Genomic DNA, 25,827 nt, shown 5'->3' with positions numbered 1-25,827 from the left:
GCAACACGCCAGGCTTCCCTGTCCTTCATCATCTCCCAGAACTTGTTCAAACTCATTTCCATTGATTCAGTGATTCTCAGAGATGATCCAACCATCTCATTCTCTGCCATCCCCTTCTCTTCCTGCCTTCAATCTTTCCCAGTATCAGGGTCTTTTCTAATGAATGGGCTTTTTGTATCAGGTGGCCAAAGTATTGCAGCTTCAGCTTTAGCATCAGTCCTTCTGATGAATATTTAGGATTGATTTCCTTTAGGATTGACTGGTTTCATCTCTTTGCAGTCCAAGGGACTCTCGAGAGTCTTCTTTTAGAGGACCGACTAATATTCATTTCCTTTCCTCTGTCAAATGGTCAGTGGCACAGATGCTTTTCACTTTGTCGTTTAAAATCCTGACTGTACCACTTTCTAGCTGATGACCTTAACCTGAAAAAGTGTCTTTGTCTTGTATGTGACAGAAGTATTCTATTTCATAGAGTTTTAATGGATTCATATAATGCTGCCACGTGGTGAGCCAGCTAGAATAATACATATTATTATTACCTATTACCTGTGGGTATGTCTTAGTCTTGTGCTTTTTAAAAAACAGTTTTACTCAGGGAGAGCTGCCTCACACTAGTCCCTACATTTCTTTTTTTGTTTTTTTTTGTTCAAGTTTTATATTTTCATATTTATTTATTTATTTTTTTAAATAATTTTTAACATTTTTAAATTTCGGGTATACACATGCTACATTTCTTTTTTTTTTTTTTTGTCCCTACATTTCTGATAGGTCTGCCCACCACCATGGCTTTCCAAGTACCTTAATTTAGTGTGTCATGGACTTGTATGCTATCCAGCCACTCAACTTACCATGTGACAGCTCTTTAAGAGTTCTATTTTCATGTATTAGCTTCATGTTGGCATTTCAACATAGTGTTGCTTAACTCATTGGAATATAGTAGTAGAGGGAGGAGTTGGATAAGGAATAGTGCAGAAACAGTTATTCCATGTGGATTCCACACCAAGTATATTTTGTATATACTGGACATAATTCTTTCTTCATTTCACTTTATTTATCGATATCCCTTTTTTCCATTTCACTGAGCAAAAGTTTCTATATTAATCATAACTCCTTGGGATGCAAAAAACAGGAACCCAGTTGATAGTGGTTAAGGAAAACAAAATTGATCAGATATTCAAAGTCAGGTATAGCTGGATTTAGGTCTCAAATAATGTCAAAAATCAATCTCTCTCTCACCCCATTCCTCCTTTGCCTCTCCTTCTATCCTTCTCCCCGTCCCTTTTCTCCTTTCCTCTCTTCCTTCTCTCTTTCTTTCTCTCTCATTTTTCCTTTGTGTTGGCTTTATTTCTCTAGTAGCATAAGACTGTGACCATCCAAGATCCAAGTTGTGGCAAAGACCATCACCAGCTACTCTGGGCTATCATCCTACCTTTCACCCTACTAGACAAGACACTTCTGTCCTGGCAGCTCCAGTAGTAGTTCCTGGTAGAGCTTTTATTTGCTACTCGGCTTGAGGCATATGTCGTTTTTTTATCATTAGGTGTGGAAAACCGTTCAGTGAATGTGTGTCCACCAGAGCTGCCCCTGTCACGACAGTCCACTCAGTTTCCTGATTTACATCCTAGCTACCTAAGCCTGAGCCCTCTCCTGAACCCCATGCTTGCAGACCCTTCACCACAGTATTACCTATTGACAGTCCTCCTCCTTGGGCATTGGCTCTAACATCCCAGAGAAAAGAAATGGAACAGTCAAAAAGAGTCTAAAATGTTATATCTTGGGATAGAGGGAATTGGGTTGCTGCTAAGACATGGAAAAGTTCCTTTTTTGTTGTCTTTACCAGTATTAATTAGATGTGCATGTGCCAGGCTCTTGCAAAAAAAAATAAAACACAACACCTTATTTTCAAGCCATGCCTAGTGCTCAGTGAGGCAAGTGCTCAGGTTAGCCTGCATTGAGCTGTTTCATTCTTGATGTATAGGGACTGAGAGTGGAGCGTGAGACAGTTAACCTGAGGGAAAACTGAGGTTCAATTAAAGATTAAAAGGGGATGGATGCTGGGAGTCACAAATGTCCAATAACACCACAGCTGTGAGGACTTCCAGCACCTTGATGGGAACTGGTGGCCGTGGCCAGCAGAGGAACGGACCCCCAAGATGTCTGTGTCTGAATTCCTGGAAGATGTAAATACATCACATGGCAAAGAGGGATTAAGTCTTCAGATGGAGTTAAGGTTGGTTATTTCATATCAGATGGTTTTTCGTACTTTTTGTCAAACCATGAACCAGACTATTTTAGATTTGGAAAAAATAATTACCACAAGTAACATTTCAGTGAAAACCTTTAAAGCTGCTATCCACATTTCTTATCTGTCATATTTTCCTCAGCCTTTGGCCCTGGGGATAAATGCTACTTTTCCTGGCTTTAAATTCTAGACTCAATATTAGTCTCTAAAAGTATTATCCATCAAAAAATTGTAAGACGTATGAGAAATATTAATTTTTAGAATGTCTGATAGTTCTCTTGTGTCTGTAAAGTTTCCAATGATGATAAACGTAACCAGTAAAAGTGCTTCTTAAAAACTGAGTTTGAAATGTTAAGATTTTGGCATTTGGGCTTCACTTAATAAAGTAAAGGAGCATCCCAGGTGATGCAGTGGTAAAGAATCCACCTGCAATGCAGGAGACACAGGAGATGGGGGTTTGATCCCTGGTTGGGAAGATCTCTTGGAGGAGGACATGGCAACCCGCCCCAGTATTCTTGCCTGAAGAATCCCATGGACAGAGGAGCCTATAGTCCTTGGAATCTCAAAGAGTTGGCCATGACTGAGTGACTGAGCACACGCACAGCACAGCACCAAAAGAAAAAACAAACTCTACTTGTTAGCTTGTTATTGATTATTTGATTATTTGAAGATGTAGCAAACAAAGAAAATAGTTGGATATATTTCTGTAAAATAGTTGTTCTTTTCGTAAAAGATCTCCTCTTACCTGATTTCATGTTCTGGAATGCGAAAGAATGTGCTGTTCTTTCCTAAATGGCTCTCTTGAACATAAACATTGTGCAATTGCAACAAATATTTATGAAAAAGCCAGATTTTTTAAAAAATGAGAAGAATTTTGAAGTTCACAAGTATTTGTTCTTTCTTAATAATGAGTATTAAAAAAAAGCAACCCCCCCAAGAGTTGTGAAAATAGGTTTGCAACTACACTAAAAGACATCAAAGCGTTTCTCTGCCTTGTGGCGATCACAGCTTAGAGGAGATGAAGTGAGGAAAAAGGAATTTGGCTGCATTCAGAAGTTCAGCCTGTTATCATGATTACTTTTTAATTGCCTTTGATAGAAGATGTGTCCCCATCTCTGTTGGTGTTTACAGCCTGGGTGAGGCCTCTGGCACGTGATGTCCTCTTAAGGTCCGCTCTTCACCCCACTCACATCTCTCTTGGAACAGCTGGCCCCTGTCATTTCTGATGAAATTCATTCTCTTACCCTTGGCTCAGGATTTGGAAATGTTGTTGTTGGAGCGGCTTCTTGAGCAAATCTTGAAAATGCTTATTTATTTCATTCTTGTGGCCAGATTGTTGCATGCTGAGAATTTATACCTGATAAAGGAAATTGCCTGTGTGACTACCTCTATAGTAGGGCAATCAGCCAATTCATGGGAGAGAATCCCAGTCTCTGACTTGGGTAATGGAGAATGGGTTTGTAGAGCCAGTCTGGACTTCAGGCCATTTGGTGTAATGGCGTTCAAGATCCCTCCTAACCACCAGAAACAATAGCTTGGGTTGGGAATGGAGAGGGGAGAGGCCCGAGGGCAGCTGGGACACAAGTGACTTCCTTCTTGTACAGCTCTAGCTGGATGAGGATAGTACCAGCAGCTAACTTTACATTTACTGGGATGTTCTTAGATGGACCAAGGCCTTTATGTGGTTTTATCTCTTCTTCCTATTTTACAGGTAACCTATCTGAGCCTTGTATTTTCGTAATTTGTTCGCAGGATGCCAAAGAGCACATCAGCTTGAAACCAGCATTCAAATGAAGTGCTTTTTGACTCCAGACTTTTCATATAGAACCGTCATATCCCACTTCCTTCTTTACTTGGGAACTAAAGCCACGTTGGGCTTCCCAGGTGGCACTAGTGGTAAAGAACCCACCTGAATGCAGGAAACATAAGAAACACGGATTCGATCCCTGAGTTGGGAAGATCCCCAGGAGAAGGACATGGCAGTCCACTCCAGTATTGTTGCCTTGAGAATCCCATGGACGGAGGAGCCTGGGAGGTTGCAGATCATAGGGTTGCAAAGAGTCAGACATGACTGAAACAACTTAGCATGCAAAGCCACATTGTATCAATCATAAGTATTCCAATATTCTGTGTGCCTGGGGTAGCTTTGGTTTTAATTAGATCAGCTAAAAATTGCTGTGATACATGAGAACCTTATTCTGCAGCCATTCTTGGTCCTAGCACTGTTGATCGTAGGCTTCTTTTCTCTTGCTGTTGTAGATTGTGGTCTTCGTAATGTGCTGGGGACATCTAGTCTCCTCTGGGAGACATTTATGTAGCGTCCTACAGCATATTTAGAAGGATACCAAGCTGCCTGTCCCCAGTTGTGAGTGCATGTGGCCAAATGTGTGAAGGCGTTAAGATGATCCCAAAGCCTGGGTCATGGGGTCCTGCTGTGAGAGCCCTCCCCCCAGGGATCCCCACTTCCAAAAATAGATGTTAATTTCTCTTTTCCCCCAAAACTGGTGTACACTGGGGATATTTAAACACATTTAACATCACCCTTCTGCCCCCAAAGTGCTTAAAATCTCTGAAAGGACATGACATCGGCATGTAACTTCTCACCCATAGGGATTTATTTTATAACTGTTGTGCAGACAATGTATGACAGAGCTAGGAAGCTTAGACCATGAAGTCTGTACTTTAAGGCAAGTAAGCAGGCAAGTTTTCCTGGAAAAGCTGGGGTTTGAGAAAGGCCGTGAGGCTTGGGTTAGATTTGAATAGATGGGTGGAAAGCAACAGACCTTTCAATCCTGAAAGGTCTCTAAAGGTAAGAGTGATTAATCAGTGGTGTGATTAAGGTGTAGGGAGCACATTAGCATGCTGCTGTAGGTAATATGGGAGATGAAATCAAAAAGAAGTTGGGGGCAGAATGCAGAGAGCCTTAAATGACGACTTAACTTTTTGATTCAGGCTAAATTACCTAACTTTGAGTTTCCGTTTCTTATGTGTGAAGTGAGGGGATTTGATTAGTCGATAGTATCCTAAGAAATTTTCAGATCTGACTTAGAAATAAAGATATCAGTTTTCTAATTAATCTTATCCTGAAATAATGATCAGTTAGTCGAAACTATTCAGGAAAAAATAACAGGGTAATATTAATACCTAACTTTTATTGAGCACTTACTAAGTGCTAGATCCTAATCACTTTGGATTAGGCCATTCAATTCTTAAAGCAAGTCTATGAATTAAAGTCTATTGCTCTAATTTTTTCAGGTGAGTGATGACATAAAAAGTCTTAGTGTCCAGAGTCACAATTAAACATATTCCTCTGTCCTGCGTGGTCTGAACATGTTGAGAAATAGCAGATCTGAAAACATGGTTAAAAGATCTCTTACAAAAGAGGCCAGGGTGGAGCACAAGGCTCTGCACGGGCAGGCAGTGGGCGAGCTGACAGGACACCTCACTCCATGTGAGTGTGTCAGGACTGCTGGGCTGAGACAGGGCCTGAACCGGGGTAGGGCGGCGTGAAGTGAAAGAGAACAGGGTCCTTATCAGAAAGGACAGGGTCCTTCCTTCCCAGGAAGAATGACGGTGAGGGCATGCTAAGCGTCACCAACTGCTTATTTTTCCCAGACTGGCTATTCACATCCATCATGCCTCTTCACTGGGGAATAGTGAGTTAAGGAGGGCAGAGAGGCCAGGATATTCAGAGAAAAATCTTCCCTTACAGAGAATGGGAGCAGGTGAAAGGCACTGCACCCCTACCTTAAGAAAACATGATGTTTTCTACTTGAGATACCTTAGTTGTAAGAAAGAGGCAAGGATGAGATGGTTTTTCAAGGTCTTGTTTATTTTTGACTGTGTGGTTATAATTCTATGAATATCCAAAGGGATTGCAGAGGAGGGGCTAATTTCCTGCCTCTGGTTCCTCAGTATGAGGGGGCTCTGTGTTTGCATTCCAGGAGATCTGTTTTAATGATTAGATACACTTTTGTTGTTGTTCTTAGTGGCTTAAAATGTAAGTTCAGGATATTGTGAATTGTTTGAATTTATAGGCCAGCAGACACTGTGAGAAATACCCCCACATTTTTGAGCAGATTCAGGCTACAGAGGTTTATGACAACTTGTGTGGTTTGCTGTCATTGATCACTTGATGATAATTACTGTTTGGGGAAAAGACACATTCTAATTTTTGGTGCTTCTTTAGGCTCAAGTTGCTCTCATTTATTCATTCGCAGATATTTATTGGGTGACTTTAGAGTCAGTTTTAGGCACTGGAGACCTATAGTAAGGAGAGCAGATACAAATTCCTACCCCCTGAAGCTTGGATGCTAGCAAGTATAAAGAAACAAGGGTTTTCATGGTGGCTCAGATGGTAAAGAATCCGCCTGCAATGCAGGAGTCCCTGGGTTGGGAAGATCCCTTGAGAAGGGAATGGAAACCCACTCCAATATTCTTGCCTGGAGAATTCCACAGACAGAGAATCCTGGTGGGCTATAGTCCATGAGGTTTCAAAGAGTCGGACATGACTGAGCGACTAAGCATGCACATTAAGAAGTGATCAAATGGACATACATAAAATATATAGTATGTGAGGTGGTGACAACTTTTATGGAGAAAAGTAACATGCAGAAGCAAGATAGTAATAAGACAGTTCCTGGGGTCAGGAAAGACAATGGCAGGGCCAAGTTTAAGTGAAGACCTGAAGGCATGGAGGGCTGAGCCATGCAGTTGTCGGGGAAGATATTTCGGCGGAGGAAATGGTGAGCACAGTGACCTTGAGATGTGAGAATTCCCAGTGCTGGACCTTTCAAGCCATTTTACTCTGAGCGAAATGAGTTTTGAGGAGAAGGGTGGCGTGGTCTTCCATTTGTATCCCTCTGGCTGTGGTTTGAGGACGACTTGTGAAGGGGAGCATGGTGGTCTGGACTAGGGTAGCAGTAGGGGAGGTGGTGAGCAGTCATAAGAGTCTGGATGTATTTTGAAGGTAGAGTCAATAAAATTTGTTAAAAGATTTTGTGTGTGGTGTGAGAAGAATTAAGGATGATTTAGTCGAGTTTTTGGTCCTTAGAGTAACTGGGAGGATGGAGTTGCCATCTACTGACATGGTGAAGAGGTGCAAGTTTGGGAGTAGGAAGGTTAGAAGTTTACTTTTGGATGTGTTGATGTGCCTAGTGACTATGCACAGGGAGAGGATCCAGGGGCAGTTGAATTGATGAGAGAAGAACTTATGTAGGAATCCTGGGCTGGAGATATACAATGGTGAATGCATTGGAATTCATGAGACAGAATGACTACACCACGTTAGGGAGGGTACATGGAGAAGAGAAGTCTGTGACCAGGTCGTGCAGCACTCCAGTGTGTATCAGTCATGAGAATAGAGGAATGTGAGAAGGGAGAATGAGAAGAGGAGACCACCGAGGGAAAGATGAGAACCAGTGGAGAATGGTGTTTTGGAAGCTAAAAAAAGGGGGTGTTTCTTAGGAAAGAGAAACAGCAAGTAAGAAGATGGAGTCTGGACCATCAGTTTTAGCACTGTGGAGTTACTAGTGACTTTGGCAAGAGCATGATTGGACTGGGTTCAAGAAAGAACAAGATTGGGAAGAGAAGATTCGAGAAATCTAATACGGTCAATTTTTCGGAAATGTTTTGCTATAAAGGGCAGTGAAGTAATAGGAAATTAGCTAGAGATGGATGTGGCATCAAGAAGGTTTTTGTGTGTTTGTTAAAGATGGGAAATATGGCAGTTTATTTATTTGCTGGTGGGGACAGTCTAGTGATGGGGGAAATTGATGAGGAAAGAAAAAGAGGACAGTTGCTAAAGCTGTCTTGCAAAGGCAAGAGGCGCTAGGTTGTGTACATGAAGGAAGGCTTTGCTCCTAAGTAAGATCACAGACAGTTCATCCATACTGGGGATAGGAGAGTGGGATGGACCAGGCATGCAGAAATGCCAGTGGGTTGTATCAAAATTCACTGCTTCTGAGTCAGGCTTGGGTAATTAGTGACTGCAATGTGGCTTTAGTGTGGCCCTGGCTCTCTGTGCTTATGGAACTTATGGCTCACAAAAACCTTTACATGCCTATAACTGTGGCCCTTCAGCCATGCGGGATGACAGTTGTAGAGTTTTGCACTTTATTTTATTTATACTTTTTTGGCTACATCACAGGGATGTGGGATCTTAGTTCTCAGACCAGGGATCAAACTCATGCCCCTTGCATTGGAAGCTCAGACTCTTAACCACTGGACCACCAGGAAGTCCCTAGTTTTGCATTTTAAAATTGCACATGGGTAATATTTTAATAAGTAGCTAATTTACATTTAAGTTAAAATAGTTAAAACTTACAGAATCCTTTGGATTTAAATTTTAATCTCACTTAAACCTCTTCTATGACTTTAGAACTATTACTAACCTCTAGTTAACAACTGTGGAGAGGGCAATGGCACCCCACTCCAGTACTCTTGCCTGGAAAATCCCATGGACGGAGGAGCCTGGTAGGCTGCAGTCCACAGGGTCGCTAGGAGTCAGACAGGACCCAGCAACTTCACTTTCACTTTCACTTTCATGCATGGGAGAAGGAAATGGCAACCCACTCCAGTTCTTGCCTGGAGAATCCCAGGGATGGGAGAGCTGGGTGGGCTGCCGTCTGTGGGGTCGCACAGAGTCGGACACGACTGAAGCGATGCTGCAGCCGCCGCCGCTGCCGCAGCAGCCTCAGTTAACAATTGAGGAAGCCGAGCCTTTAGGAAAAAGAACTTGCTCAAGTTCACGTGTCGACTTGCTGCTTTTTGACACTATAATCTGTTCCTTGACCATACTCTATTGCTTTGTGGAAGTATTTGGTGCTGTGAAATGTATCATTTCTGAATGCAGTAAATTAACATTGGTTTGCATATGTGATTGTAGCATGAGATTACCGTTGATAACTTTGAGTTTTACCCACCCATCCCTTTATTTTTCTCCCCAAGACCTAGAATTTAAGAGCCTTTTACAAAGTTTTTGAAGCTGCAGTAGAGGAAAAATTGGTTGGTTGGCTGCAGATAGGCCATCATCATTCTTGTTTTCCTTTATAACTCAGGTGTTCAATTAGAAATTGCCAGCAAGATGTTCCCTCTATTCTGAATGAGTGTGATCTTCAGTGTCAAGGTGATCAGAATTGAAAATTTTCTTTGGCTCCTTGTTTGCTATGTGTCAGGCTTTCTAGGTCTGCTTTCTCATTTATAAACTAAGGGTAATAATACTTACCAACTGTGATTGTTGTAAGAATTAGAGAAGGTGTATTCCCCAGGACAAAGCACAGTGCCTGATATTTATTCTGTAATACATGGCAGGTGACTGGGTAGCTCCGTTGTCCGTTCCATTAACTACTGTCCTACGGGGTGGTAGCTTGAGGGAATATTAAATGCATCTTTTTCTTTAATTCCCACCTGGAAAATGACTCATTCAGAGTTTAATTTCAAAATTGTTTCTTGTGTGTACATTTTAGGAATGGTTTATTATTTAAAGTTGGAGAAGACAAAGCTCTATATAAACATATCATCTTTATTTTGAATAAAAGTTCAGAACATATTGTCTCACAGTGGAAAAATGGATTCACCCCAGAAAATCTAGGATGTATGGCTTACTGTCAGCATGAAACTCTGGGTATCCTCTTGGGTGTGGAGGAGACACCCTGCATTTTTCCTAAATTTTCTAGTTGTTCAGTTGCTTAATCCAGGCATCAGTATATTGTCTAGATTTTGGGTGTGTGAATTCCCTTCAATGGAGATGAGAAATCCATGCGTTAAAATGAAATGTTGTTCTTTCTTTCCCCGAAACAGTAAACCGATGGTTAAAGAAAGAGTTACAGCTGGAATCATTGGTGCGGCGAGATGCTCCTGGGCTGTGGATAGTTAAGTCAGAGTTGTGGATCAGCAGAGACAAAGCAAATGTTCTCCAGTTACCCGCGTTACTAACTCATACATAGTAAACACATCCTACTGATAAGAGTCCCTGGCGAGGACAAAGTCTTGTATGAGATGATACTGGGAATACTGAGATAAATGGGGAATTACTTATCCTCCAGGAATTAGTTTGGGGTTGGCTGTGTCAGTCCATTTCCAAGAGCCCAGTTCATCCCTTCCTGTGGAAACCTCCCCCTCCATCACCCTGTTTCTGTGACACTTGAGTTCATTCTCTCAAATTTCAAGTTCTTTCTCTCAGCCAGATTTTATGAAAGCATCTGTGCATACACCAACACCTATGCAGGTCTTCATGATGTAGAGAGACTGTAGAGAGGCAGGAATTGGGTTGCTTCTGCTCCCTGGAAGCAGGCTTCACTTTACTCTGTGATATGACCCTCCTCACTCCTTCTCTGCCTAGTGAATATGTACAGCTGTGTCACTTGCTGTATACACTTGATAAAAACAGGTATTATGTTTAAATGCACTGGTCATTATAAGTGGTGTAATGGTAACAAACATGCAGTCAAGGAATTTCCAGGTTGCAAAATACCTTCATTTGTCTTTTGGTACTTTACACGTTGTTTGAGTTATTTAAAAAGTAGGAAAATAATGAAAACTTACTGATTGTTGGGGCTTCTCTGGTAGCTCAGCTGGTAAAGAATCCAATGTGGATTCTGTGGAATCCAACCCAGATTCTGCAATGTGGGAGATCTGGGTTTGATCCCTGGGTTGGGAAGATCCCCTGGAGAAGGGAAGAGCTGCCCACTCCAGTATTCTGGCCTGGAGAATTCCAAGGACTGTATAGTTTGTGGGATCACAAAGAGTTGGACATGACTGAGTGACTTTCACTTCATGGGATTCCCTGGTGGCTCAGATGGTAGAGTCTGCCTGCAATGTGGAAGACCCTAGTTTGATCCCTGGGTCAGGAAGATACCCTGGAGAAGGAAATGGCAACCCACTCCAGTGTGGAAAATCACGTGGATGGAGGAGCTTGGTGGGCTACAGTCCATAGGGTCTCAAAGAGTTGGACATGACTGAGTGACTTCACCTTTCACAGTGATTTTATAAAACACTTTAAGAACATAGGTTGTAGATTCATTTATGGGTCCAATATGCTAATGTATTACATAAAATCATGAAGCTTCCATAGGTGAGGAATCTTTGTGAATCATATAATTTTTTTCATACTTACTTTGTCATACCTATAGGGCTAGTCTGAGGCTAGAATTATGAAGGTGGAGAACTTTTAAATCCATGCTCTTAGAGTTTCTTTTCCATGTGTTCTTTCTTCATTCTTGTTGCCCTGCTTGTTTCCTTTTGCCTTCAAAATTGTTTCTGTTAAGGAAGAAATGGTTCATTTAATGTGTTGTCTTTCCCAAGGATGTTTGCATTTCAGCTGACACAATACTCACATCTGGCGAAACTTGGCTAAACAGTTAAGTTCTAACTGTGCAATTCAATTAAACATGTGAGTGGCCACCCATGTTATAAAGTGGACCCTTAATATTGAATTTGTATTCCAATGAGGGTCTTCCCGTGTAAGGAGTATGGTGCAAAATAACAATGCTGTCTGCTCTTGACTAACCAGTACTTGTGTATTCAACTTATAGATCCTTTTTACTCCATTCTCCTCATTTGCTGAAAATGTTTTGTGATTTATGGGACACAAACATGATAAAGCAAAGGAAGTGTATGGGCTTTGGAGTGTGATGTGAAGATACAGCTGAGCTTCACAGTTATGTGACCTTGGACACACACCTCCTGAATCTCAGTTTCCTCACCTGTGAAGTATGCTTATTAGGGTTGGTATGGTGGAAAAATATGTATCAACTGCAGCACCATAAACTACAGTGTATAAATTACAGGCCAGTGGTAGATATAGTACAAAGTACATTGTATTTAATACACAAAACTATTGTGATAAGTATAAATTCTAGGATTCTTATAAGGAAAAAATTAAAGCAATTAGGGAAAATATCTTCTACATAGTAGCAACTTTGTTAAAAGTCTGTATCAGTTATTAATTATATCAATGATACATTAATTGAGTGTATGTCTTGGTTATAAGCAAGCTTGATACAATTTATGGAAAGTTATTTTATTCATATTCTCAAACACATAAATGAGATGAGTATTCACATGTAGTGAAATTTTTTAAAAATTAAAAAAAAATGATTAATTTAACACAGAGTTACCTAAATGTGTTTGAGAAATGATTTGAGTTCTCAAAACTTACTGCTTATGAGACAATTCAAGAATATATTTATTATGCAAGTTGAGGTGCAGTCTTGTGAGGTGGACCCTTGATGCCTGTGTTACATCTTCCTGTGTTCTCTTGTTACACAGGATTCTACAGTTCTGTTTTTTCACCCCACAGATTTACCAATAAAGAGACAGAGAGAGTATGAGCTGGTGACTCCTGTCAGCACGAATTTTGAAGGACACTATCTCTCCCATATTCTTTCTGCAAATCACAAAAAGAGGTCAACGAGGGACGTGTCTTCCAACTCTGAGCAATTGTTCTTTAACATCACGGCATTTGGAAGAGATTTTCATCTGCGACTAAAGCCCAACACTCAGCTGGTAGCTCCTGGTGCTGTTGTGGAATGGCATGAGGCATCTCCGGTGCCTGGGAATATAACCGACCCCATTAATGATCATCAGCCAGGAAGTACTTCGGAGAGAATCTGGAAAACCGAGCCTTTGCAGACCAACTGTGCTTATGTTGGTGACATCATGGACATTCCAGGAACTTCTGTTGCCATTAGCAACTGTGATGGTCTGGTAAGACTCCTTGCCTTTTGTGTCTGTGTGTTTGCAGGTGTTTGGGAGTGCAGCATGGCTTCAGCATGGTTTGGAAGGTAGAGGTGGAAAGAAAGCCTCATTATTATATTTCAAGTTCAGGAACAAGCATTAGAAAGCATTTCACTGTCAAAGATGTGTGCTTTGGCTTCATTTTGACATGAAGACATTAGTCTAAGAAACCAAAGACAACTACTTTAGCGTTGTTTGCTTATATGTCCACTTGCGTCACATTGGGAATTTTATTTCCTTACTTCTTTAAAATCATCCTGACAACTTTTTAAAGAAGCACAGATTCCTTCAAAATGATAGTATTTCCGTTCTTATGAGGAAACATTAGGTATTTTATTAAAGAAAATATTTAGAAAGCATTCTTTTGCACACTCCTCAGAATGCTGAAATGGGAAACAAGGTGCTTCTCTGTCAGAATTTGTTCAGATTGCATTAGTGTATGAACCTGAGGTGTAGTTCTCTCGCTATGGTGGCTTTACTTCATTTTCTCTTGCTTTTGAATGAAATACCTATATATTGTTATTCACTTTTGTGGTTGAGGCTAATAGTAACTGACCCTTCTTCACACACTCTGAGGATGTGAAATATTTTTGTCTTGCATCTCCAGATGTTATTTGAGAAGTGTGTCAATGTTTATGCCTCTTCCATTCATAATTGACTCCAAGCCTTTGTTCAAAAAGAGCAACCATTTTTCTTTCTGTGGTTGCCAGGCTGCTGTTTCTTGGGAGTTCACAGCTATTCTTTTTGTTTTGTCTCTCTTCTGGGAGTTCTCAAAACAATCCTTGTATTCCTTCTACCTTGGCTCGTCCCAAACAGTACCTTGAATCTTCTGCTGCTGCTGCTGTTAAGTCACGTTAGTCGTGTCCGACGCTGTGCGACCCTATAGATGGCAGCCCACCAGGCTCCCCTGTCCCTAGGATTCTCCAGGCAAGAACACTGGAGTGGGTTGCCATTTCCTTCTCCAATGCATGAGTGAAAAGTGAAAGTGAAGTTGTTCAGTCGTGTCTGACTCTTAGCGACCCCATGGACTGCAGCCTACCAGGCTCCTCCGCCCATGGGATTTTCCAGGCAAGAGTACTGGAGTGGGTCGCCAGTGCCTTCTCTGGAATCTTCTGCTACTGTCCTCTTAATGCATAAGCACAACCCAAAGGAGTTATGATGCCGTATTTTTTACTCAAGGCCTGTTGAGTTCATGGTTGCAGGCTTTATCTGGAGGTCTTGTACTGCCTCTAGATATTCTATAGGGCTTTAGAAGCCTGAACAGAAAACTGAAGAGAGCGTGTGTGGCAGGTCTCCTAGTTGGACCCTTTCAGTTTAAGATTCACAGCATCTCATTGGTGCTAGACCATGCTATGGGGCTTGAAGACACAAGGAATCTCTAAGATTCTTCTCATTCCACACAAATGTTTAATAGATCTGACTTAACTAAATTACTGACTAAAACAATAGAAAGAAAACATCTTCTAGAAGACAAAGTTTAAAATATTCACCAAGAGCTTGATTCAACAGTACTAGAGTATAAAAGGAAATAAATTCCATAAAAGGTACTATTTTATAATACTTCTAAGTATATTGAGTATAAAACTTAATTCAATGTTATTTTTAAGTTTTATTGCATAAGAAGATTATGTACTTTTTATCTCCCTGGTTAAGACTGAAGCTTGGGCTAGGAGATTTGAAACTTGAAAATCAGTTTAAGGAAGGCAAAAGGCAAGAAAATTATTTTAATAGTGAGTTTTTAAACCTGACTTAGCAATCAGTGTTTTTCTTACTGCACATGTCAAATGATCTAATCATAGATACAGAAATATAGGGCAATAGTTGTAAGGAAGAGGAAAATAGGTATACAGTATGAATATACATTAATTATTAGGATTGATTTCTCATTTTTAAGGTATGGTGTTAACTGTTGACATAGTGTGTCTTGTGTGCATGTGCACAACTCAACCAGTGTATTTATTTGTTCCATTCTTTGATCCTTTAATTAATTAAAACATATTTTTGAGAAGTCAATTCTGGGCAAGCGCTGTTCCAGGCATTGTGAAATGATGAATGGTCATGATTACCATTCTCATGGAGCTCAAAGAGGTTAAATTTGCCATAGATTTTAAGTGTCAAAATATCTGGTATACGTGTATGTGTATACACACACACACACACACACATGCATACTAAAATTATGTTCAACTTAAAAAAGTTGTGATAAAGGGAAGTATCTTCTGGAGAGATTTTATGAATGGGGACAGAGTTTCTAACCAGGCATACATGGCTCAGGCCTTGAGCTTGATCTTGGAAAAGAGAGGAGTCCAGCCTATAGCAGGCAGTGCTGACTATGTGGGTGTACCTAAACAGAAGGCTTTTTAGAGTTTCCAGCTCATAGCAGCTATGGAGGAAGAATAAAGATGATGGCAGGACTAGAAGCTCAGTAATAGAGAGCAGATCAATAGAGTGATGACTACTGCTTCATTAAGCTGGGGACAAATTCTTAAAATTGCATTGGATAGAATAAGCATCTTAGCTGAAATTAAGTAGGAAGTAAAATTGATGTGAATGTAAATAAACTTGGCTAATTAGCAGATTCTTAAACCCTTTTTTGTTCCTTTAACTTGCTGTGTAGGGGATTTAAGTTTGACCTTCTTGACCTTAGGAAGAGAAACAGGGATACTGAGATCACATAGATGCCTGAGGATTAAGCTGATGGGCTAGAAAGCCATTTCCCTGGGAAACTCTGGGATTATAACCAAATCTAAGTTGTCTTAGCAGAAAGCAGAGCCCCTCCTGGCCTAAAAATGCCAATGGGACCATCTCTGCTCAGCAAGATGAAGTGAAGTATCCTGCTATGGAAGAGAAAGCCAGTGAAGCCCTACCTGGATGGGTCTAATGTAGATTATTGTCGATGAGATTCCTGTGATCTGATTATCTACGTGGGTCTTTTGAAACTCTTAGCCATAGGGAGCAGCCACAGGTATTTATTTTTCACTGAGATTGGGAAGCTCTTACCATGGCCTTTTCCCTGAGTGAAACCCCTTACCTCTTTTTCTCTAATGCTGCCTTGCGGCAAACTATGTATATGTGAAATAGATAGTGGTCTGAGACAGAATTAATTTATATTAAACAGAAGGCTGTGATTTGTAAAAAAAAATAAAAACAACAGTACTGCTCAAAGAGTGTCCATACACCCCGGTCAAGATAAATACTGAAGGTGAGACTATATAAAGAAACTTTATGACACTTTGACATAGTTATTATATTTGTGTTGGCTGCTGCTGCTGCTGCTGCTGCTAAGTCACTTCAGTCGTGTCCAACTGTGTGTGACCCCATAGACAGCAGCCCACCAGGCTCCGACCTAACAGTAAAAACAAAAAATAAAAAGCTGAGGCTGCTATTTTGTGTCTTTTTTGCTTTTTTCCTAGTAATTAGTTTTTCTTGTATTTTACAAAATTATCAGCCCAAGAACAATTGGGGAGAAAAGAAACAGTTTATTTACCCCAGGTAGTTTGAAAAGCAAGTAGTAATACTTAGCTATTCCTATTCCTCTGAACATCAGAAACTTGACTGAATACTACTTATTCCAGGTAACTATGAAATGGTCCAGAGAAGGCGTTGGAGAAGGAAATGGCAACCCACTCCAGTGTTTTTGCCTGAAGAATCCGAGGGATGGGGGAGCCTGGTGGGCTGCCATCTATGGGGTCGCACAGAGTCAGACACAACTGAAGCAACTTAGCAGCAGCAGCATGAAGTGATCACAGGAAAGTTCCCTTAACTTGGACATTATGGAGGAAGACAGTAAATTGCCTTAAGTGACATATGCAGAGCCAAGGTCTAGAATGTGATATGAAAAAGATGTCTGACTCGTGTCTGACTCTACAACCCCATGGACTGTAGCCCACCAGGCTTTTCTGTCCATGTGGTTCTCCAGGAAAGAATGCTGGAGTGAGTAGCCATTCCTTTCTCCAGGGGATCTTCCCAACCCAGGGATCAAATCTATGTCTCCTGCATTGCAGGCAGATTCTTTACTGCCTGAACCACCAGGGAAGCCTGGACATAGATGTACATGATATCTAAAGTATTATTCTGTGCATTTCTGAAATCAACATCAAAGTGTTCTGCATGAAGGAATTGACAGTGATTTTCACCCACTGTGGCCAAGAACCATATCTGTTCTGCCTAGGATGACCTTTTTTGAATCTTTGTCAAGATTATCTTTTATGAATGATAGCTAATTCTTTACCGATTACAGCTTTATGTCTTCTCTTACTGTAAGTGAGAATTGTTACGATATTCAGTCATGGAGTTGTCCTTGTTTTCTGACAGCATCCAATTTTTAAAAAGCCCAATTCTCTAGATCCTCCTCCAAATTATCCTGCCAAAGCCTAAATCCTGTTAATAGGTTCTTTCTAAAGCTCTCTTACTGAGATGCTTATGCTTCCCTCTGGTGTGTGTTCTGGCTCCCGGCAACATAATAAACCCAGCTTGTCAACTGCAGATGAGTTCCTAGTGGTCTTTGGCTGGAGGCCATTGACGTGTGTTACCCTTCTGCTTCTGCGTCTCTACAGTGAGAGTCCAGTGGTCAGGAGTCATGGTGATGGCAGGCATTTCACACACTTCTAAGTGGGAAGATGCTTCTGGCTGAGAATTCCAGCTGAAAATGGATTTCTTTATTCCACAGAGCCCTGGCATTTGCCCTATAACACTATTAAATCTCCCCTGTGAGTAGTGGCGACTCACAGTCATATTTTGTGGTCTTCAAATTTGCCAAAATAAAGGGTTATTTGGTTAGTAGTCTTTATGTCGTGTGTTCATAACATAAGGGAACTGGATTTTTCTAGACTTATGAGAACGATATCCCTTTGTTAATTGCTCTGGATTGTCATCAGAGGAAACTGGTTGAGACTGGAAGAACTGACTGATGATGGCTATTTTGGATTATCCAACTCAATGATTTCCTTGTGGGCTGACTTTATGATCAAGGCAGCTTATCGAGGACAGAAATTTTCAATATTTTGCAACATTTGAAATCCTTCTTCCAGATGAAATCACTGTGCGTGCATGCATGCTAAATTGTTTCAGTTGTGTCTGACTCTTCACGATGCTGCAGACTATATCCTGCCAGGCTCCTCTGTCCACGGGATTCTCCAGGCAAGAATACTGGAGCGGGTTGCCAGGCCCTTCTCAAATGAAGTCACTAGGGGTTATCTAATAAAATAACATGTAAAATGGATAAACTCAGGAAAGGCCAGTAAAAACATAGGTGTTTTTTTTCCCTCCTAACTCCTGTTTATCCTGCCTTGTTCTTGAGACCACTCTTAGCCATCCTGAGGCTTCTAATAGGACATCTCCACTATTAGGTTAGGGAGTCTTGGAAGCTTAAAACTTGGGAGCCATAGGCAAAACCTCTTTTCTAAAATGTGTGATAGTCACATCTGATTAGTATTGGAGATAATTTACCCTTTTTAGATTTGGGGCATGGCCAAATGAAGTCTTTGTGGACAACCACAAACTTATAAAGCAAACAGCCTTCAGACGTCCCTGCCTTAAGACTTCTGCTTTGGGATTTGGTCCCTTCAGAAACATGTCCTCTGTATGCCTATTTCACTAAGTCCAACTGCAGAGGCACTTTTTAAAAAGTCTATTTTAAAAAGTATTATGAGCCAGTGTGCCTGGGATTAAGAATATTTGACTAGTGATTATAAATACAGCTCAATCTGGTAAATGAAATGTTTGATACTAAAAATAGATACAAATCCGTAGCTATTTATAGTGGGTTTAGAGTTTTCAAGGACTGATCTTTAGATGTTGACATTTGAACGTCTGCTTTTATGAGGAGAACCTAATCTCTAAAAGCCAGTTGCCTCCCACCTTTTTTCCCCCAAGGAACTTGTCTATGGAAGATGTGTATTTTCCTGATGGGACAGAGGGAGTTTTGTGTCTTAACCGTGTACATGTTGATTTAAGACACTTCAGTAGGTCTGGGGAACAAAGGACTGAAACCTCGTTTCACTTCCAGCCACCTACACCAGGCTGCTTTTAGCAATGCAGGGTTAGAAGATGGTCAAAGCACCTATACCCTTTTATTTCCATAAGTAGAAAGGAAAAACTAGTTATAAGTCCTCTAGTTTAACTAGTTTGGGAGAACCAGTACTGTGATAAGCCTCATTGCTTCTTACCTGAGATTTGGCCCCATAGGAGCTGACAGTATTAATCCTGCCTGTGCTGGATCTGGGCTGTTGGTTACATTTCCTACCCTGCCTTCCTCTCAGATAGGCAGCCTGGTTATGCTTATCTGTGGTGAAGCGGAAAAATTTAGCAAGTCTTTGATCATTTTCACATTTTGCACTTAATTTGTATAAATCCAGAATTATACATATGTCAAGCCTTTTGCAAAATTTTTGGCCATATTTCTCTTGTGTGATTTTGAAAATACTTCTTTTTAATAGTTATTTTGTAGCTGATATAAACTATTCATGTTTGTGGGTACCACTCGTTCAACTTACGTTTATTTTATTTATTTATATTTTCGGCCACACTGGGTCTTCCTTCACACAAGCGCAGGCTACTTTCTAGTTGATATGCTCAGGCTTCCCATTGCAGTGGCCTCTCTTGTTGCGGCTCACAGGTTACAGAGTGCTCGGGCTTCAGTAGCTGTGGTGCATGGCTTTAGTTGCCTCGTGACGTGTGGGATCTTCTCAGACCAGGGATCGAACCCATGTCCCCTGCATTGGCAGGCAGATTCTTAACCACGGAACCACCAGGGAAGCCCCTTCAGCTTATGATTTTATTTACATCAATTTGATTATGGTTTATTTCCCATTACTGTCTCTAACTTTGATATAGTACATTTTTAAATTAAGTTTAAGGGTGAGCTAAAAATTGGGGAAAAAATAAATGTGGTATTTCACATCTTTCTTTGTATAGGAATGGAAAACAGAAAATAAATAAAAGGGGAGGGAAAGTTGACCTGAGAAGTAATGCTTCCTATTCTTCTCAGTGCCATGGCAACTAGGACTTCATTATAACTTTAATACAGATTTTTAAAGATATTCAAGACACTTTAGGAACTGTGAAAATAGTGCTGACCACATCTTTAGTTTCTTCTTCTTCTCGGTAAATTATCACTAAAACAAGAACAAAAGCACAGCAAGATATTGATATGACACCTTTGTGCATAATCAGGCTTTGAAGTCACAGAGTTCTTGCAAACTAAACCCAGCCTCAAGGTCCTCGAGTGCAAAAACTGTTAATCGTGTGGCTGCATCTTTGCTTCTAGGAATACTGATCAAGTTAATAAAGCTTTTGGAAGAGCTAGGATATGTAAAGGGCTAGACTGATTGCTGTGAGCAATATTGAGGTAAGCTGGGCATAACCTTTGTCTTCCTCCAGGAATGCTAGATATAAGATATGCAAAAATAGAACTAAAGTACAAGGCAGGAATGTTTTATATGCTCTAAGACTAGAGTAGATGAAATGTGAGAATCCAGGTGATGGAAAGATTATTTATACCTGGAAGGATGATAGAAGGCTTCCTGGAGAAAGCAGTATTTGTGATCCCAGACAATTGGAAAGATAACCATGTATGTTAAAGTGACCACTGATGATGGCAGAGGTTGGGATGGGTAAGAGGAAGAGCCTCTGAGGAAAGTAGGAGATATTTGTGATGGCCATAAACATGAAGAGAGGATGGGGTAAGAAGATTTCATGAACTTTGTAATATATGTAATGAATACATGGGCGAGCCAAAGTAGTCTTGGTCAGTATTTAGCTGAATGAAGGAGCAAGTGCGGCTTCCCCTGTGGCTCAGTGGTAAAGAATCCACCTGCAGTGCAGGAGACACAGAGGATGTGGGTTCAATCCCTGGGTCAGGAAAAACCCCTGAAGGAGAGCATGGCAACCCACTCCAGTATTCTTGCCTGGAGAATCCCACGGACATAGGAGCTTGGAAGCCTACACTCCTTGGGGCTGCAAAGAGTCAGACACGACCAAAGAGACTGAGTGTGCATGCACGCACAGGAGCAAGTTTAATGCAAGAGGGAGAGAGAGACAAAAGAGGGTAGATCCTAGAGGTGTATGTATTAAGACCAAATTCAGTAACTGTACTTGATAATGACATGCTTGCATGGATATTCAGGATGAGAGGAGGGCAAGATTCGTATTCCTTAATTATGTTGCTTTTCTTTGTAGAAAGTCTTTGCTAAAGTTATGGAGCTTTTTCTCTGGAGTTTAGAGAGATTTTTCTCAGTAGCTTTTTTTGTTGTTTTTTTTTCTAGAATTTATTCCCCAAATTTTTTCTAAGAGGGTTAAGAAAGTTGATTTTTAAAAATCTGACTTCTCCCATCATCTGGGTCCTTCAGTCTTTCAAGTTTGGTGAATGAAGTGCCTCATTTAACCTCTTTGTATTGGAGAAGGAAATGGAAGGCCACTCCAGTATTCCTGCCTAGAGAATCCTGTGGACAGAGGAGCCTCCATAGAGTTGCACAGAGTTGGACACAATTATAGCAGCAGCTTGGCTATAATTTCTTCCATCTGAAGTGTTCTTCTCACTTTCTTACTGTGTTGACTGTTTGTTCCTATCCCTTACTTCTTTTTTATTCTCAAAGGAGTATTTCTAATGTTGTTTTAGTGATTTTTGCTTCCAGCCTAAAGAGTAATTTGATCAAGTTTACCGAACTTTCAAAAAACAAGACACACCAAGATAACCCTGTCAATGAATGAATTGATTTCAGTGTTAAATCTCATTTTATTTTATGTCATTTATCATATCTACCAAATGTATATATGTGTGTAGAAACATATATATGCATGCATATATGTTTATATACATACAAACATACTTATATGCACCCATATATATGAAAAACCATAGAAAAAGTCGAGAAAAATCAATGTTTAATTAAATATTTTGATTCAAAGACCAGTGGCAAAATTTGTTGTTAGGTGTTTAGAGTTGGTGCAGAGCTGGAATGGCACTCAGGTCTGTTGACAACAAAACATAACAGTTTTATCACCCCAAGTTACTTAAATATGCTCCTCACAGTGTGGGTGGTTAACAGAGATCATGACATGAACTAGCTTGTAGATTTTTAATACTGTTAGAAACATAGAGAGATTAATCAGAAATACAACTTAAAAGGGCAATTTTATTATTGTCAGTCTACAACAGTGAACTTGAAAAAACTGTTTAGAATAAAAAGCTCAACTATGCTTTTTGTATTATGATTAAGTTTGCAAAGTTAAAAAAAAGTGCTGCAGTTACTCAACTCAGCCTGTGACCTAACATATGGAAAATAGTCTTCTATGAAGTGAATAGTAAAAATCCTGTAACTTTTAGATGACCTTCTCCAACTGATGCAGGGCTCCTTTTGCATCATCTTCTCTGAGGGGTACTCTAATCTGTGCTTTCTTGAAGACTTCTAATGATGAGAAGCTCTCTACTTTCCATCTTATTAATATGTAGCTCTGCCATATAGAAAAATCCGATTGACAGAGGAGCCTGGTAGGCTGCAGTCCATGGGGTCGCTAAGAGTCAGACATGACTGAGCGACTTCACTTTCACTTTTCACTTTCATGCATTGGAGAAGGAAATGGCAACCCACTCCAGTGTTCTTGCCTGGAGAATCCCAGGGACGGGGGAGCCTGGTGGGCTGCCGTCTGTGGGGTTGCACAGAGTCGGACACGACTGAAGTGACTTAGCAGCAGCAGCAGCAGCCATACAGAAAGTTCTTCCTTAGATTCTACTTAGAAATATAAAGTGAAAATATCTTATTCCATGTATTAGATTCTTTGCAGTTGACACAGGCATATTAAGTGTGATGGACTTCTTGTTGTTATTATTATAAAACTTCAGTTTCTTGCACTTGAACACTCATTCAGTGCATCACACAGTATACTCCTTCTGCTTTAGGAATAGTTCCCTTTAGTGGTCTGATAGAACCCATACCCTGGCTGGAATGGAGTTAATGAGGCATAGGTCATAATTTTAACATACCTCTCAGGCTTTTCATTTTGGTCAGTATTTTAAATTATGAATCTCAGAGTGAGACATTAAGGAAATAGCAATAAAGAGTCCACGGCATTAGATGGTATATACTGCTGTTGTTCAGAGTCTAGTTTTCATATCTTATCTCATATCTCTTTTATTTGTTGATGGTAGTTAATATGCTGTCTTATATCTATTTTTGTTTCCAGTCTAAAGTTCTACTTGAAAAAAAAAAAAAAAGCATACAGCATTTTCTGCAAGTCTGTGGAGGCAGTTGTGAGGGGTAGAGGTGGAGATAAAGGTGGCATGGTGGGTCCCTAGCTCCAATTGCTAGAAAATGCATTTTTAAACTTAAATGGCATTATCAGAGTAGACTTTTGGGGTCTTCACTGAGTTTTTTGATTAGCTGATAGGACTTTCCAATTCCAATATAAAACAGTTCTGGAAGGCTTACTTCTGTCTGGTGATGTCTCTAAAAGTTGATGCTTGGGTGTCGTAAGAATATAGCAGGACCCAGTCTGAGCATGTAAGCCTAAGAAAAAATGCAGAACAGCACTTAGCAAGAGATTCTGTAAATGTTAGCAACCCAAACACAGTGGGAAATGTTTTATTTAGCACTATGTGTAAAACAATATGCATTTAACATAGTGATTAAAATCTTGGAGTAATACTTCCTTTGGGCTTGCAGGATATTTGATCTCGCTTATAGGGTGCCACTATATCATGCTTTCCTGCTTGGCTTCATATAGTCCTTTATTTTTCAATCCTAGCTTTGAGGATAATATTAACTGGCTGCCCAGACAAAAAAGCAGACCAATCATAGTGATGTGTATCCAGATAAAGTTAAATCACTGTAAGATCTCTGTTTCTGTTTGGTCAGCTGCATGTCATGGTCACCTTTGGCTTAATATGGTACCACACCCAGACTTAGCATAATGCTGTAGGAAGTCCCTGAACCTTTTATATTGGTCCTAGATCCTAACCATTAGTCTAAAAATTTCAAGGATAGGCCCATTTTTATATGCTATGCTTGGAAAAGTTTTAGAAACATGTTAACCTATGAGGATGTTTTGAAATTTGAACTTTACCCATGAAACTACCTTCTTAATCTTCCCCATACTTAAAACTTAGGGGTTTGAATGACATCAGTGATTGTTTTTGTTCTGCCTGTTCCATCTAATGTTTTGAAATACTTTGTAAACCAGATAAACTATTAAGTAATTAACAATTTTACACATTAACTATCAAAAATATACAAAATTGCTGGTCAAAGTCTCCAGTAAGTATGAATTATAGTCTCTTTATACTGACTGATGATCTTTTCCAGTAAAAAGGTTTGATTATTCATAAACCTGTACTGTTTTGTTCAACCTTATGACACAGTAACAGTCATTGCCAGATCTGAATTGTTGCCTCCACTGGTTCCTAGAAGCCCAGAGATCTAAAATTAGGAAACTGTTGACTCTAAGTTTCCAGAGATTCCTTCTAGAACTAATGTTCTGTAACTCTGTAACTAAGTTTGTGGTCTCTTTATCCTTGTGGAGAGTGCATTCCTGGCCAAGGAAGAAATCATTGCTTCCTACTCATCATTTTTCATTTATCATGGTTGGGAGTGGAAATTGCATGTATGAGTGCCACTTTTGAGAAATGGTTACTCTCTAATATGCTCTTTCTGTTTTTTAAAATTTATTTTAAATCCACGAACTATGAACAAATCCTGTATTCTAGAAGGCTCCAAAGGACCCAGCTTCTATTACCATTTTGGGAGATTAATAGCTTAACTCCTAATGAAATGTGGAAATAATCAGTGTAGAGAGAAATCTATCTACCTACCTACCTATCTCTCGACCTACATATGTATGTGTATGTGTATGTATATGTAGAGAGAGAAACATTTATATTTTTATAAAATATTAAAAGCAGAAGAGACTACCCTTGGCTGTGTTGTAGGAGGAGTACCGAATTACCCCGGGATAGGAATGTGTGACGGCTCTGTTGATGCAGTCATTTCCCTGGAACAGTTCCTCATAGGTTACATTTGACGTATATGAAATCAAAGTTGAGAGTCATTGTTTTCCCCAAGGGGCCTCTAATCTTAGTGTGTATCAGGATCTCCTGAGGGTCTGTTAAAACACAGCTTGCTTATAGCCACTCCGAGTTTTTGATTTAGTGGGTCTGTAGATGGACCTGACAGTTTACATTTCTAATACGTTCCCAGTTAGTGCCAGACACCATAACTCAACTGTCTGTTTCTTGTTTGTGTGCAATGACTCTGGATACTGGCTTTTCCCAGCTGACTTGCTTTCTCAAGTAAGGAATTGGAACTTTTTTTTTTTTGGTCTGTAATACTGTCTTGGCCCTTGCCCACTGCCCAGTTATCATCCCAGCCAGTTTGACTCAGCACCCATCAGTCCCAGATTGAATTAACTATGCACAACTGCAACTTTGTCTCTTGGTCTCCTTGCCCAGAGGCAACATATACATTGGAAACCTCAGAATGCCATCTTCCCAGGCCAAGTTCTGGCAGAATACAGAAACTTAAAGAAACTGTGAACTTGGACACATACCTTAATGTGTCTGATCCTTATATTCCTTTTTGATTCATGCAAAGATTTCCTGATGGTAGGGGGAGCTTTGAAGTGTATCCTCGTTTTAATTTCTTCAGTAACCAATATTCACTACCAAGTGCTTGCAGTTTTCTAACATCACTTTGCTTTGGAGAACTGGTTGGGCTTCCCTGATAGCCCAGTTGGTAGAGAATCCGCTTGCAGTGCAGGAGACCCTGTTCGGTTCCTGGGTTGGAAAGATCCACTGGAGAAGGGATAGGCTTCCCACTCCAGTATTCTTCGGCTTTCCTGTGGCTCAGCTAGTAAAG

The 25,827-nt window shown here is 40.3% G+C and overlaps 1 protein-coding gene across 1 annotated transcript in view; it reads left to right on the top strand.

The window, feature by feature from the left end:
• Positions 1 to 25,827, top strand: part of ADAMTS3 (ADAM metallopeptidase with thrombospondin type 1 motif 3) — a 280,678-nt gene that overhangs the window by 9,550 nt on the left and 245,301 nt on the right. The window contains exon 3 of the mRNA XM_019962898.2: positions 12,543 to 12,949. Coding sequence (XP_019818457.2) covers positions 12,543 to 12,949 — 407 coding nt within the window. The remainder of the gene's footprint in view (positions 1 to 12,542; positions 12,950 to 25,827) is intronic.

Source organism: Bos indicus, chromosome 6 (genome assembly GCF_029378745.1).
Source record: "Bos indicus isolate NIAB-ARS_2022 breed Sahiwal x Tharparkar chromosome 6, NIAB-ARS_B.indTharparkar_mat_pri_1.0, whole genome shotgun sequence".
Taxonomy (NCBI): Eukaryota; Metazoa; Chordata; class Mammalia; order Artiodactyla; family Bovidae; genus Bos; species Bos indicus.
The sequence above is the reverse complement of the archived record's forward strand: the minus strand, read 5'-3'. Positions and strand labels throughout refer to the sequence as shown.